The sequence below is a fragment of the Eutrigla gurnardus genome, assembly GCF_963514095.1.
Source record: "Eutrigla gurnardus genome assembly, chromosome: 24".
Taxonomy (NCBI): domain Eukaryota; kingdom Metazoa; phylum Chordata; class Actinopteri; order Perciformes; family Triglidae; genus Eutrigla; species Eutrigla gurnardus.
Genome location: NC_139935.1, coordinates 2,985,484 through 3,000,121, shown reverse-complemented (window position 1 = coordinate 3,000,121; position 14,638 = coordinate 2,985,484). Strand labels below are relative to the sequence as shown.

At 44.2% G+C, this 14,638-nt stretch overlaps 1 protein-coding gene across 1 annotated transcript in view; it reads right to left on the bottom strand.

The window, feature by feature from the left end:
* zranb3 (zinc finger, RAN-binding domain containing 3) overlaps positions 1-14,638 on the bottom strand; it is a 50,153-nt gene that overhangs the window by 35,037 nt on the left and 478 nt on the right. The window contains exons 2-7 of the mRNA XM_084004521.1: positions 13,400-13,575; positions 8,933-8,951; positions 8,477-8,655; positions 6,019-6,250; positions 2,885-2,970; positions 1,610-1,781 (exon numbers count right to left, since the gene is read on the bottom strand). Of these exons, the coding sequence (XP_083860647.1) occupies positions 1,610-1,781; positions 2,885-2,970; positions 6,019-6,250; positions 8,477-8,655; positions 8,933-8,951; positions 13,400-13,539 (828 nt within the window). The 5' untranslated portion in view covers positions 13,540-13,575. The remainder of the gene's footprint in view (positions 1-1,609; positions 1,782-2,884; positions 2,971-6,018; positions 6,251-8,476; positions 8,656-8,932; positions 8,952-13,399; positions 13,576-14,638) is intronic.

The window sequence follows — 14,638 nt, the reverse complement described above, 5'->3', positions numbered from 1 at the left end:
ATTCATCTGGTGAAGAAAACGCGACAAAGTGAACGCCTCGTGCTTGTATGCCTCCACTAACCCTCGTTTTATCCTGTAAGGCATTTGTGTAAAATCATGACCTTGACCTTTGGACATGGAGGGAACAAAATAGGATTTAGATTTGATAAATATTCATCAACAAAATACGGGATAATATTGTCAAGTCAGTCGTTCCAAGCTCATTCACTTATCTGACGATATGAAGCTGCTGTTTCAGCCAACTCGAGATAAGAGAGCAATGCAAGACGAGCTACAAGGCACGACGTGAACTTTTCAAACGGTTCTACATGTGCGTTTGGAGGCCCTAATTGGCACCACTGTGTGGAAACACTAACCATATTTAACCCCGAATTAAAGTGTCACATTATAAGGATATTGGGGTAAAAATCCTGCATCATCACTTTTTTCCCCAGCGACTTCCTTATTGTTGTGTCATTCCTGGGATGGTGGAGTAATTATCGCTGGAAGAGCTCCATTGTTTTCTCCCCCCCACTCCTGCTGATATGATGCAATTTTTTTTAAAAAGGATGCTTTTTTTAATATGTATTATACTTGGTGCTCCCAGTGGTGAACTAACCCCTCGTAGCGTTGCCAACGGAGACCCAATGCAGAGCGTTGGAGGAGATGCACCTGATTGCTAATGCAGCGCGGCCATCCATCCAGCGAGGCGTGGGAGGCAGAAACCGTAACTTTGGGGAGGCTAACAGAGATGCAAACACCTACACACCAAACATGACATCTCCTCTACAAATAACCTGGTGGAGAACACACACACACACACACACACACGCACACACACTCAGTGTATCTCTGCACAAGCTAAAGGGGAGTTTTTTACTCTTAAAGCAGCAATAGGCTGTTTTCACATTCTTCCATTTTTTATTTATTGATTTAATTTTAATTAAGAAAATAAAATGTATTTATATTTCCTTTATTTATGCAGGGAGAACTTATGTTGTTATTTAGGATGATTTTATTGTCTTTCACGAAAAAAAACGAAAAAAATTTTTTTGTTTCTTGACAAAAATGGATGTTTTAAGCATATTTGGATGATTATTGGGAGTCAAAAGTGCTTTTTTTTTGCTTGATAATCATTTGATCATCAATTCTCAAAATGAGTCGAGACAAACGCAAAAACACAATCAAACGCTGGTGAAGAGTGGGAGACTATCATGTGTACGTCATCTTTAATCACTCCCCGTGTGATGAGAAATATACAAACCCGGAGATAACGGAATTTAATTTTACCTAACAGCGTGAATCTGTGGCGTCTCCATTAATCGGGACGTGACACATCGATATTTAACACGCGGTGCTTTTGGATTTGTGCTGCAAAACGTTGCCTCTGAAACGATTAATCATTTAGTCAATCAACAGAGGATTATTCGGGGGCTATTTTGATAGTTAATTAATCGTTTGAGTCATTTTCCCCAAGCTGGACGTTTGATAATGTCACCTTGGGCTCTGGGAAAATTGGCATCTTATTATTATCTGACATTCATGCAGAATTATTTATCAATTAATGATTAGTCTGTAATGAAAACAATGTTAGTCCTAGCCTTCGATGTGTGGAGATGAAGGAATGTACCTTTGCAGCCTCCTTCGGGAGGTCAAAGGGGATGCGCTGGCGGATTTTGGGGGGCAGCTGCTTCAGCACCTCGGCTTTGAGGCGACGTATCATGATCTCACTCAGCCGCTGGTGCAGCTCCTCCAGGTTGGACGCCCCGCGACAGTCCCACTGCCTGCGAGAGCCGAAGTACCTGTGGGAGAGCGAGTGCATTCGTTTTAATACACATTTCCTAAAGAGCGTCCAGAGCAAACACACTTATTTACGGCAACGCCCCGAGGGAGTAGCTAAACACATTTAAACGTCCCCACCTGGGCGCCGCCGTGGAGCGGCTCCGCTGGAGGAGTCGGGGGGATCGGTTCTTTGCTTAAGGGCGTTTTGCAGAGCGGGAAACTATTTTGTCTAATGGCCACGCGAGCAGGTTTATCCCAAAACAAATTTGGCAATTTATCTGCCAAATGGATTTTTAGAATAGAACTGGCCCTCCGCATAAAGGCTGATCATCTGCCATATTGGCTGAAAGTGTGGGCAAACTTAATAAGCTGCTGCCAAAATATTCTCACTTCGGTATTTAGTAGTTGCTGAGGGAAGGGGAACTGATTTCCTCCTTCTAAAATAATGTTCCTGCCTGGTGTGAGGATTTGAAGACAAAAACCTCCAGCTGCGCGGCTGCTCTTCCGTCTCCCGAGCTGCTGCTGCTTTCCCCCACAATAACGCCGCTATCACCAAGTGCTCACATGACGCTGCCTTCTGCCCTCGTGCGAGGGCGTTTGTGTGGCATTCCCCAGCCACACTAGCACATACAAAGTCTTTCCCACTAATGGGTCCATCCCAAACCGAGCTGCCAACTTTGATGGACGTCCAAAACAATGCATTTGATGTGTTTGTTCACGCGTGTCACTGATCGTCGCTGGCAACCGGCAGCCAGTTGGCATTGAACGCTTTGGCTTCTGCGGCGCTCTGGCTCCGACAACAAAACTCGAGACTCGAGCGGCACCGCCACTCCAGACTCAGGTACGGCCCACCTTATCCCAGCAGACACTTGAAAAGAGCTTTTAACGGCGGGTGAGATCTATTTAAAGCTCTCTGCTAATTCTGCTAAGAATTCACAGTGAATTAATACGAGACGAATAAGATTGACACCACTCTGACGTCTTTCAATTAAATATGAAGCCAGGAGACAGTTAGCTTCTCTTAGCAACAACTTGAAGCAGCCGGTAATCCACTTTGTGTATACAGTACAGTCTATAGGCTCTGTGCTAGGATAAGCTATATATATATGGGTTGAAGACACACCTGTAATGGGCGTTGCAGTATTTCTTGGCGTAGTCGGTCCAGGTTCCAAGTCTCTTGGGGTAGAGGGCATCGATCTGCATGAAAAGCTGTGAAATAGAGACAGGATGAGGACCATGAAAGGTATTATTATTATTTTTCATATTGTATTTAAACAGTATTATACATGAATTACCTTTAAAAAGTTATTTTACTATCATATGGTGTGTGAGTTGCACCAAACTCCTACTGCACGACACTACTTCTCACCTTTTAGTTTCAGAAAGCTGCACCCAGCTTTTTTGTGTGTGGCTTTAATCACAGTCCTTATCTCTGCCCACGAGTTCTCTGCTGCCACAAACCGCATTCTGCCTGAATTTTATTCAAGGTCCTGCCGTCCTTCGCCTAGTTTACCAGTCCTGTGCAAGTGTGTGTAGTAATCTCTGTCAGCTGCAGTTAACCAGGTCGAACCGCCGTGCAGCCGGACCAGGCTGAGAAACTCATTTAGAAAAATAAACGACCCACTGCTGCCCGATAACTGCTGACCTGAAAACAGAGTCGATGGAAGATCTTCACATACAAGCTGTTTCTGTCTTCATTTGGACGTATAGCGGTTTGAAGGGTGTTTATGCATCACAGGAACTCGCACGTCGGCGTGCAAACGTCAACGCATCCCTGTTCAGCGTTTGCAGCAAATCCTGAAGTAATGACAGGTAATCATTGGCGAGGCGATCTGAATAAGCAAGCCACAGTGAGAGGCGCTATTCTAAATTCACCGCTTGTTCAACAGGATCTCTGCACCCCTACCCCCCTCCATCACACTGTTGATATAATAGGTGGGTGGAATGAGGGCACATCATGAACCGTGCAGCGTGCCCTGAGCTGTGTGCTAACTCGATGTCAGAGCCGCGGTGAGTAATGACGGCAGCGAGGAGACTGGCACAGCGGCGGGGACAGGTCTTATCAGGTTTATGCTGCGGATGATAAAATGTTATATTCAGTTTCAGATTCTAGTGGCAGAGAGGGAGAGAGAGATGATATCTAAAAAAACTAACCTCGACACCGCAGGCACGCAAAGGCAAAGACAGGATGGCACGGATCACACACACACACACACACACACACACACACACACACACACACACACACACACACACACACCTTCTCCAGATTTCTTACAAGTACCAACTTCACTCCATTTTTGGAATTAATTAGCCGCCTGAATTTTCATCAGTTAATTATCACGATGGAGTCGAGGCAATAATTAAGTTTTCCTCGCAGCAATGTGGCCTTTAGACGATCCGGGATGCGAGTCCTGTCTCAAACAGGCACTTAACACCGAGGCAACGCAAACCCTGTGATGTCAGCTCGCCCCTCGGACCAACGTTCACATTTTGGTGCAAATTTAAAAAGATTCTTGCGAGAAAGAAAAATTAATCACAATAGATACGTATAAAAATAAGTGTATTTCCATTTTATTTAATAAATGTAGTGAAATATATACAATAAAGGACGGTCATGGGGGATATGTGTGTGTGTGTGTGGCTGCATTAGAGTATGCAAATTGAGTTGGGAGGACAAAGATGTAGGAGGCAGCAGGGCTCCTTCTTTGAATAGTTATATGTCTTTGGAGTCTGCTTCACGTTGATTAATATTTTTTTTAAAGGCGCCTCATGTCTCAGATCAGACCGTGACCGAAGATTAAATCACTTGATAAAATGTGTGTTAATACCGAATGTGTATTAATCCGCCGTTTGCTCTTGTTGGAGTATACAATAATGAGCATGCGAGTGTGTTTCTGTCTTACTGTGTCAGGTGTGTGTTGGAATAAAGGTAATGTCACGTGCACCGTGCACCAATCAGGATGAAGGGACACACCCACACGGTGCTGAGCTTTTTGAATGCTCTTCAATAGATAAATAATATTGTATTATTACTATATATAATACTATAATAAAAGCAGTGTTATGAATAATTATGTGTACAGGATGTTCTGTACAGTATTTATCTAAATTGAAATATTAATTTTGAATACAATAACTGTGATAGGGTTATAAGATAATATACTTTGTATACAGTGCGTTGATCTATGTGTATATTTTTGAATATAGTGTATATTGTGTATTCTATAGATGTATATCTAGAGATGAGATGAAGATTCACTGTATATTTAATGTTGTTTGCAGAACAAAATCATTTCCCAGACTGGCATTAATGAGGTGCATATATCTATCCAGCTTTCTAATGAGAATTACACTCCAATCCGAATTGTATAATTTGTAAATATAGGAAATAAATGTAGGGATTACACTTTATTTTTAACAACCACCATCATAATGACGTTAGGAGCAGCACAAAGATTGTAAAAGCCAGAAGTAATGCTGCTCCTGAGGCCGGAGAAGACGAGTGGAGGTAGACAAAGCATAAACGCTGAAGCACAGACTTGTACCAGCGGCCTATCATTAGGCTACAGTGGACACACACAGTACGTCTTATTGATACTGTATTGTCCCTTCACATTGAGACCGTGGAGCGATTTTCTATTCACTTCATCTCCCGCGCCCCGGCCGTGATGGAATACGGCTGCAATCTACTGCTTCGATATATCATATATAAAAATGATATAATAAATCATTATGGAGAGGGGAATGGCTTCGCTGCTCTCCAAACACCGTTGTCCTGTGAACAGCCCTTCTTATTGTCTCTAAATTCAATAGCCCCCCCCCCCCCCCCGCCCCATGTGCGCTTCTTTTTATTACTTGTCTCATTTATTGCGGCGCGGCGTCTGCTCATATCGGCCTTTGTAAATGAAGTTTTTGCAACAAAGGTTATTGAAATAAGTCCACGGGATCCTCGAGGATAAGTGATGCCGGAGAGAGTTAATTGGCTTTTTTGAAGGCTGGATGGGAGTGTAACCTGCTCCGGAGCAGGTTACCATGGCGATCTACCTGTGCTGTACCTTGTGAAGAGACCCGAGTAAGCCCTGTGGCCTGCTAATGTTTCTTCGTGAGTGTGGGTAAAGCATGGTGAATCCGCAAAGCTCATGCCGCCCGGGATAAAAAAAAAACAGCTTACTCCACTTAAATTTGCATTCTTTCCCATAATAGGAATTTCCCCAGAGGTCACCACTCTGTTTCCATTTAATCAGATTTTATTACCTCTTCCGGCCGACCCAGGGCAGGGGTGCCGGTGAGCAGGACGGCCCGCTTGGCGCTCTGTATGAGAGGCGCCAGGATCTTCGTCCTCGCCGCGTTCCTGGATTTGAGGTAGTGCGACTCGTCCACCACGACCACAGCGAAACGCTGCCTGGTCAGAGCCTCCACCAGGGGGCGTGCGTCCGTGGTGAGCAGGCCGTAACCCAGCACCGTCACTTTGCTGCTGCTGATGCCCCTGGAGGGACGAAGACACACACAGTTAAAATAAGAAAACACCAACAGTATATGAATCCGCAGCTGCAAATAGTCCCTAATAAATGCACTGAGTATACAATAATCAGCATGTGAGAAGTGTCCGCCTTAGCTGCTTTACCTGCGTGAGGTGGCTCAGTTGGAAAAAGGTGATGTCATGCACTGTGCACCAATCAGGATTAAGCGACATTTGCCACACCCACACGTCATTTTTCATTTGCCTACAGGCATTTTAAGGAAGAAGCATGTCTCCCTAGTGCAACTTGCATTTTTAATAGACGACCATGGAGCTCAGCATTACTGGTTACACTGCATCCAGCCTCATCCTTTCACCTGCTACTGTAGTCCTTTAACATCGACAAATGTGTCGCAACAGCCGGAGCTAAATACAAACCCAACATCTGGTCTGGTGTTTATTGACTGTGCGACCGAGCCCTCCAGGTAATGTAAGCCAGACTACTTAAAAAGGGCGTGTGGACTTGATAAATGTTCGGGCACAGGAAGGAAGACATGGACACGGCCAGGCTCAAACGAGGGCTGCAGGGTTTTGTGTTTTTCATACGTCTTTTTTCTTCTCCGGGCGCCTATGAAATCCATTCCTGGGCTGCATTGCGATTTCTATATTTTTTCCAGTTTCTGCGCAGCCCAAACACAAACACACAGTCGCAGTTAAACAAACAAAACACAGCGGCGGCGGCAGCGGCGGCGGCAGCGGCGGCGTTCAGCGGCACGGAACTCAATAAGAATCTCTGAGATATCAAAAGGCTTCCCGGCATCTGTCAGCTTCTAATTCTTCGCTTTCGCCCCACACACACACACACACACACACACACACACACACACACACACACACACACACACACACACACACACACACACACACACACACACACACACACACACACACACACACACACACACACACACACACACACACACACTTCCAAAGTTGAAATAAACCTAAGGTGCCATTCATGTTCTACAAAAGAACACGTGAGTCAAAATACTGAGAGGAGGCGCTGCATAATTTTCTCTTGCCTCGCCGTTCAGTCATTAACACATACAAGTTCAAGGACACATTTTCCTCCAGACGGCTTCACAACTTCCTTGCACCTCATCTGTGATGGGAGGTGGAGAGGGTTTTTTTTTTGTATTATTCCCCTCCCAAGTCACACATACAGAAAGTTTGTTTCATTTAAAAATAAAAACTAGGGGAAAGTTGAGATGCTAATAAAATAAGTCCTTTGTGCAGAGATACACTGCAGAGCCAAATCAATATAAACAGCTGTGAAAATGAGACACATTTCTCTGTCGCAGCGTTTTCCCACTTCACGTACATTGAAAAGAAGAAGAAAAAAAAAATGCAGCTCTTGTTCAATATTGCCGACGCTGCGTTGACATGATTTGTCTGTCAGCGCTGTCAAACATCAGCCCCTGCTGGCTCCTGACACCGAGGGACACTTTGAGATTAAATTGTCAGCCGCAACTTCTCTGTCCATCACCGTGTGTGTTCACATATTTGTTCCAACTCTTTAGGTAAATCGTTATCGCAGGAAGTCACGGCCGCAACTCTCGAGTTCAAACCTCTCACTTCCATAATCCCATGTATGATGGACATAATCCACAGGATTATGTGCTTCGCTCCGAGATATCCCGAGCGTAGTCTAAAGATCGTTTTCTTTAAAAAATGGCAGAAATTCACAAGTTCCAGAAAAAAAGTGTATTTTTCCTGGTTTTATTAGTCATGTGTGATATTATGAATCTATATCTTTAGGTTTTGGAGTGTTTGAAGACATCCAAATGATTAATCTGGTGATCCATTAAATAACCACGCAGATATTTCCCCTTTCATGTCTGTACCTCAACTACTAACGAGCAGATTGCTTACAGCTGAGCTAAAAGTAGTAATAAAGCAATTTTTTACCCAACATTAGTGGGATTCTGTATGAAATTCAACATATTTCCCTCAAGGTTTGATTTTTAGGCTCTCAAACTACAGCTTTAATCAACAGCTTGACAGTACTGGCTTTATCAGTTTGCCAATATTAGCCTTTCATTAAAGCACGTTGGCCATCAGTGTCATTCACAGCTGATTACATATTTACGGTCCGTCTGAAGCACATTATCAAAATATATTCTAATAAAAACTGAGTTACTACAGCTCTAACCACATGTATGTGTAGCCTGGGGTGGATGAAGGCGGACCTACATGGTGTGGCTCTTGTTCTCCACCAGGTTGATGTCTCCGGGCTGCAGCTCGGGGATCCACCGCTCCAGCTCCTCGATCCAGGGGTACTTCAGGGACGAGGGCACCACCACAAGGAGGGGCCACTCCCGCCGGAAGGCGTACGCCACCGCGATGGCCTGCACCGTCTTCCCCAGACCCATCTGGAAGCGACCAAATCAACAGCCGGCGAAGGGGGAGAAAAACAAGTCAATTGAGCGCCGACTCTGCAGTAAATTGCATATGACGGGTGAGCTGATGTGAGGCCCAAGAGTAATAAGGCCTCAGAATGATTCTTGTGTCAAAAGCGATTAGGCACGTGGGAGCGCTGCACAGCGCTGACAAATTAATTTGGAAGGCAGCGAAGTCCCAGGTTCACTTTTATTTTCCTTCTTTTTTTCGGGGGGGTAGATTTCCTGAGCCAGCGTTGTGTGAGCTTACCTCATCAGCGATCATACATCTGCAAAACAAAAGCACAGAGAGAAAACTTTATCAGACCTAACCTGGTTGCTATAAAAAGATGGAACACAGCGTTCCACATGAGCACCACAGCATCATTCATCATTCATTAGAGACGCTTTTATTGTTTCACTTCATGGCTTGTCCAGAAAGCTTCCTCCTCCTCCAGCCTTCTCTGGACCACAGCAAACACAAAGTCACCTCACACGCTATCACCAATCTGTCACCTGCGATTCAAGCCGGTGCTTTGTTTCGGCTGGAGAACGGCGGTTTTGCTATTCGATATTTAATGTCGTTCCTATTGAATATTTCGGTGTCTTCAGAGAGACTTCGGGGACCGCTCGCTGTGTTTGGGCTCATCTATTTCCAAGCAAAAGAGAAGCTAGACTTCAATTCCCCACGCAAAATATTTTTGAGGAAACTGTCAAATGTAGAAGAAGGAGGGGGAAAAAAAAGCAGAGTGATGCATGTCTGTTTACGTGTCTCCCAGAGCTGTCACACAAAAAGCCAGGTTTAGGACTGCTGACAGGTACGAGCTGTTGGGTTTAAACCTGCGATCAAATAGGAACTCAAGTAAGTTGGACGTCCACGGGCCGCTGCCAGATTAAAGAGCGCAGCGGCGTCACAAACACGGTTCAGTTTAGTTTTCTACCTGGACTAACCCTTTAACTAGGATTTGGCTCAGCTGTCTGGTACCACCGCGTCCCCCTTTACACAGTACACGATAAAGGAACAACGGAAGCACGACGCATTCCTTGGCTCAAGTCGTCCCCGTGGAGAAAGTACAGGAAGATCAACCTCTGGTTCTCCCAGCCCAGTGGATTTGGACCCATTGTCACGACCTTGCTTTTTCATAAACGCTTCCAACGCCGCGTCACAGCAAACAGTGCCACCGAGCAGCTCTGAATACCTTAGACACGGCCGCTCATTATTCTTCTTCTTCTTCCTCCCCCACCTCCCCCTCCTCCTCCCCCATCTCCGCCCCATTTCTCTCTTTCAGCTGAGGAACATGATTAATGTGCACCTTGCCACTGGTGGTCTTTCTAATTGCCAGCACACCGGCCCAGTCAGCGCAATGCGCACACACACACACACACGCACACACGCACACACACACACTCACACACACACACACAAATGCACACAAAAGATGTTTTTTTAAAAAGGAAAAAATACACGATATACACACAGGCAGACACATGTTAACACACACACACTCATATGTGCTTACGCGTGCACCCATCTTCCCATCCACACACACACACACGCTAAAAAACTAGGGTGGGAGTGTGGCTGGGGCAGGTGCTTGCCATTTCCCAACACATTAATCATCCTCCTTTAAATAACCTGAGTGTCGTCTTGACGGTTTGAGACTGCGAGGATGCTGCAGTGCTGTTGCCTGACGACGGCACGGCCCCCATCTTTCTAATGTTATCTCTGAAACCCACAAGCCCCAAAGTGTCAGGGAATGGGCTCCCCTGCCTCCCGATGCCGGCTACGATGATTTGATGACTTTGACCTCTGTACAGTGATGTGTTGTGTGGCCCGGCGTCTAACCCCAATCTTCCCCGTTCCCTGTTAAGGTTCTTTTTCAGAGGACCGGACCTGGAGCGCGCCGCGGTCAGCGGGGAAAGCCGCTCTGAGGTTGGACGCTGCACAAAAGGCTGAGTCGGAGGTGTTTAAAGTGTGCCATGCTCACACACAGCTATGGGTTTCCGAGTGCAGCTTGGCTGTATACTGCAGATGAACTTTGAATCAAAAGTAAGAAGCCTTGAGCGTTTTTGTCTGCTAGGAGATGGAGGATGCTGTAATCATGTAGTGTGTGTGTGTGTCTTTAAAAGGAAAAGTTTAAACCCGAGCTATGTGGGACAAACCACAACTAAGTTCTTTTTCCCCAACTTAAGCACCCAAATCTATCAGAGAGCTCCTTTAATTGTTTTCGTGCTTAAAATAGAGAAAAACTTGCTGGGCTTTAACAAAATGACACCCCCAGATTTTGAATATAGGTGGTGTTCTCTTACATTATCCTTGATACTTTCTTCTGCGATGTTTAATCATAATCCATATCCTCCTGTATTTATTGCAGTACAATGTACATAGATGTATGAACGTTTGGCGTTAATGATGCATTTACTCTGAAGTCGTTACTCTTTTTATGTTACAATACTCGTTAAAAGTGTTTCCCACCGGCATCATTCTTCTCCCTAACACACAAATTTACCCAGCAGGCCACGAAGTTTATTTATCATGTGCAGCCTCGATACTTTGCTTCTGTAAAAAAACCTCTATCTCAATCCAAATAATGGAAACGCAGGGTGTTACTGATGGTGACTTACATTACATTTTTCATGCTCTATAATGGAACGCCTCTCCTACCATCTTTACAACACAAAAATAAAATACCCCTTACATTAAAACCAATAGCAAACCTCAAGTTTAATGAGGAGGAAGTGGAATTTAGAGCAGGTGAGGAAGTAAACACTGTAACTGAGGCATTTTGTAGCCGTGGAGACATTTACTCATTTTCAAGATGCTGAGATTACTGCTCAGGTATATGCCATTTGTCCAGCCTCAATATTGACCTGAAACTGATCCGAGTGATATAACCAATACGAGCGACTCAAAGTGAGGACAGCTGAGCCTCTGGTGCTTCAGTATTGACCACTCTTCTTTGTTTTTAAATCTCACAAAGTCCCCCACCGTTGTGTCTGGTGTGCATCACGTTGCATCACATGCCCAAATTTCTCAAACTTTGCAAACACAATCAACCACATCTCAAGGGTTTTTATAGTCGCACTGTGCCACAACTCTCCCACGTTATCCATAATCTAACGCCATAAAAATTCACACACCCTCCTACACGGACCGAAACCACCGGGTTCCGTATGTATTTGAATCGTAACAACATTTCGTGATTTGGTTCGGTTGCTCTGGATGCGAAAAGACAAAACAACGATGGGATTTGAAAAGGAAAAAATCCGCCCACGGATCCTCCCACACGGTTAGATACCCGACATCAATTCATGATGTTCAGTGCATTTCAGGTGTTATCTTATAATAAAGCACTGCCATTTATTATTATTATTATTTTTTGTCTGTCAACATGCCTCATCTAGCTGCAGAACTGTTACACTCCAACAAGTCTGCAGCCATGTTGCATTCCGGTCTATTCAGCATATTGTAGGGAGAAATATTGTCATTTCTGCCTCTTCTCTGTTTGGCATCAGTGGGTGGAAAAAAAGAGAGAGACTGCTGTTTTAATTCCCAACTCCTTTCAAGGATAATGAACGAGCAACTAAAGAACATCAGGGTGCCTCGAATACAAAGAAACACAAGATGGCTGTCAATAAAATGACAATTTTTAGCTTGCAATCATCTTAACTATTGTTCTGTTTGTGTCTGAGTGCAGAACAGCTGGCTTAAAAGGCTGCACTTCAACTTAAGTCACTGTGTTATCTATGTATGAAAGGCATGATGGGTACAGCTCACTTTGCATCGTCGAATACGCCCTACAACTAATGGTTTGAAACACTTCCTGTCTCCTGGGCGTGGTCGTGACGTCATTGGTCATGACGTGTTCGCCATGTTTGTTCTACATCCAGCCTCCCTCCACCGATATTAACTTTTGCTGATGCCACTTCTGCTCTTCTCAAGAGAGAAGCACTGCTCGCGCTGCTCTTCCTGTCACATTGATGCCAATTGACTTCGGTGGCTGTCCACGCGGTGCACCGAGGGCCAATTGACTTCTGACCCGCCCATGTAACAAAGCAGTGCCTCCCAGTGTTCCTGGATCAATAATGGGTGCTCCGCATCACAACAACGGCGCTCAGATTGGCTCCCCCTGCACTGACCTTCCAGAGAGCCCGAGTTTACATCGACTGGTCGGGGAGGAGGAAATGGACAAGTCCTGTTCCTTTCCTGCAGCTAATGCTCAACACAGCCACACACTTACTGAGAAGATTTGCATGTACTGACATTTGTTTTTAAAGATACTTGGACTCACATACTCACATTCTTGACTTTTTACTTTAGTTTTGTCAAGTACATGACACAATCTGAAAATCAGGACGTGAAAAGTCTAAATATATCAGTGACCAAAAATGTTCTTAACACCGTGCCGCTTTGTGTAATTGGTGTGAAGCTTCTGAGTGAAGATGCAAGAAGCTACTCTTATGAAAGCGTCTTCATAGCAGTGAACCAATATTTACACACTGGCAAAGTGGAGTGGAAGGTAAAGCTGTAAACAGAGGATGACATTAAGACAGAGAGGGGGCTACTACTCATCTGTAAGTCTACAATTAGTCTATGTTTATTTGCAAGCTTGGTTTAGTCATTAGTATGAGTTCATGGGGTATCTGTGGCAGAGGGAGTGGTTTGAATCCTGGTTTCCTCTAGTCTGAAAACCTAATGGCCTTCGGCAAGATACTGAACCCCAAATTGACCTCTTACCGTCCATTCTTGGATAAAGCGAACTCCACTCCCTCCCTTTGGAAAGGCATCAGGCGCTGCAGGAGCTTGTGAGGGAGGCCTGACAGTTGCTGTGACCATCTTGTATCACTGCAAGAGGTCTGTAGGCCATTATCATCCATTTCCTTTCGTTAGGCAGTTTCTGTCCTGATTTCAGGCTGGAGGGGAAAAAAACACTGGTCAGAGACAAATGTAAGTATAGTCGGAAATTGGAAATATTCACAAGAATATTAAAGAGCGTGTTGAATTAAACATGTTTTACAATATTGGTAAGAAGCTTTCCTCTGCTGCCTACTAGCACTGACAGGAATACCATCATTACAAACTGCATGACGCGTCTTCGTGGATAAAGAAAGTCTAGGATGGTAAAACTTACAACTGCATCTTTTTTGTGTTGTCACCAGGCGCAGTCCTGGTCAATACAGGCAGACGTTTCTGCCTCGGACATGCAGTTAAGAGTTATTGGTGAGTGTCCACAAACAACCCAACAAAATCTAGTGTCAAAAACAGTAATAACCTCCTCTACAACACAACAGTGTTCAACAGGAAGTCAGAGAGCAAGTTGTGTCTACAGTAAATGGAAAAACTCATATTTTTTTGCATTATATAGACAAATAATCATATTCTAGATCATGTGTAATAACAATAATATAATATGTAATAGGAACACACGTTAAATTTGATAGTTCATTTTAAAACAAGTTAACCTCTTGTTCTGAAGGACAGGATGTTGCAGTTAGCTAACTTTTCGCTAGCTTAAGTTATGTATTGTGCTTAAACTTAACTTTATCAGCCATATTTAAGAATACTTACATAACAAGTTCCAATGTTAAGGGCCGATAACAATTTAATACACAATGGAGTATACTTAAAAAAACTAATTTGGCTTTATAATACCACCTAAAGACATTAGGGTTTAACGTTAGCATCTGGCTGGAGTTTGCAACATAAACCGGAAGTAAACAGACTAGCCTATAGAAATAAAAGCATCACTCTCGTTCTCAACGTATACCAAATACGCATTTATGTTCGTATATGTTAAATTTGACTACCTGGCTAACCTGTAGTGGGAAAACATGGTATCAAGAGGGGCAAGCTAACATAAATGCTCTATTTTTACGTAACAGGTGACACATTTGCTAACGCAGAGCATACAGCGTTGCTATGGCATCGTGACTCAGGCGCAATACTCGGGCACACAACATACATGTCAATGTGTTG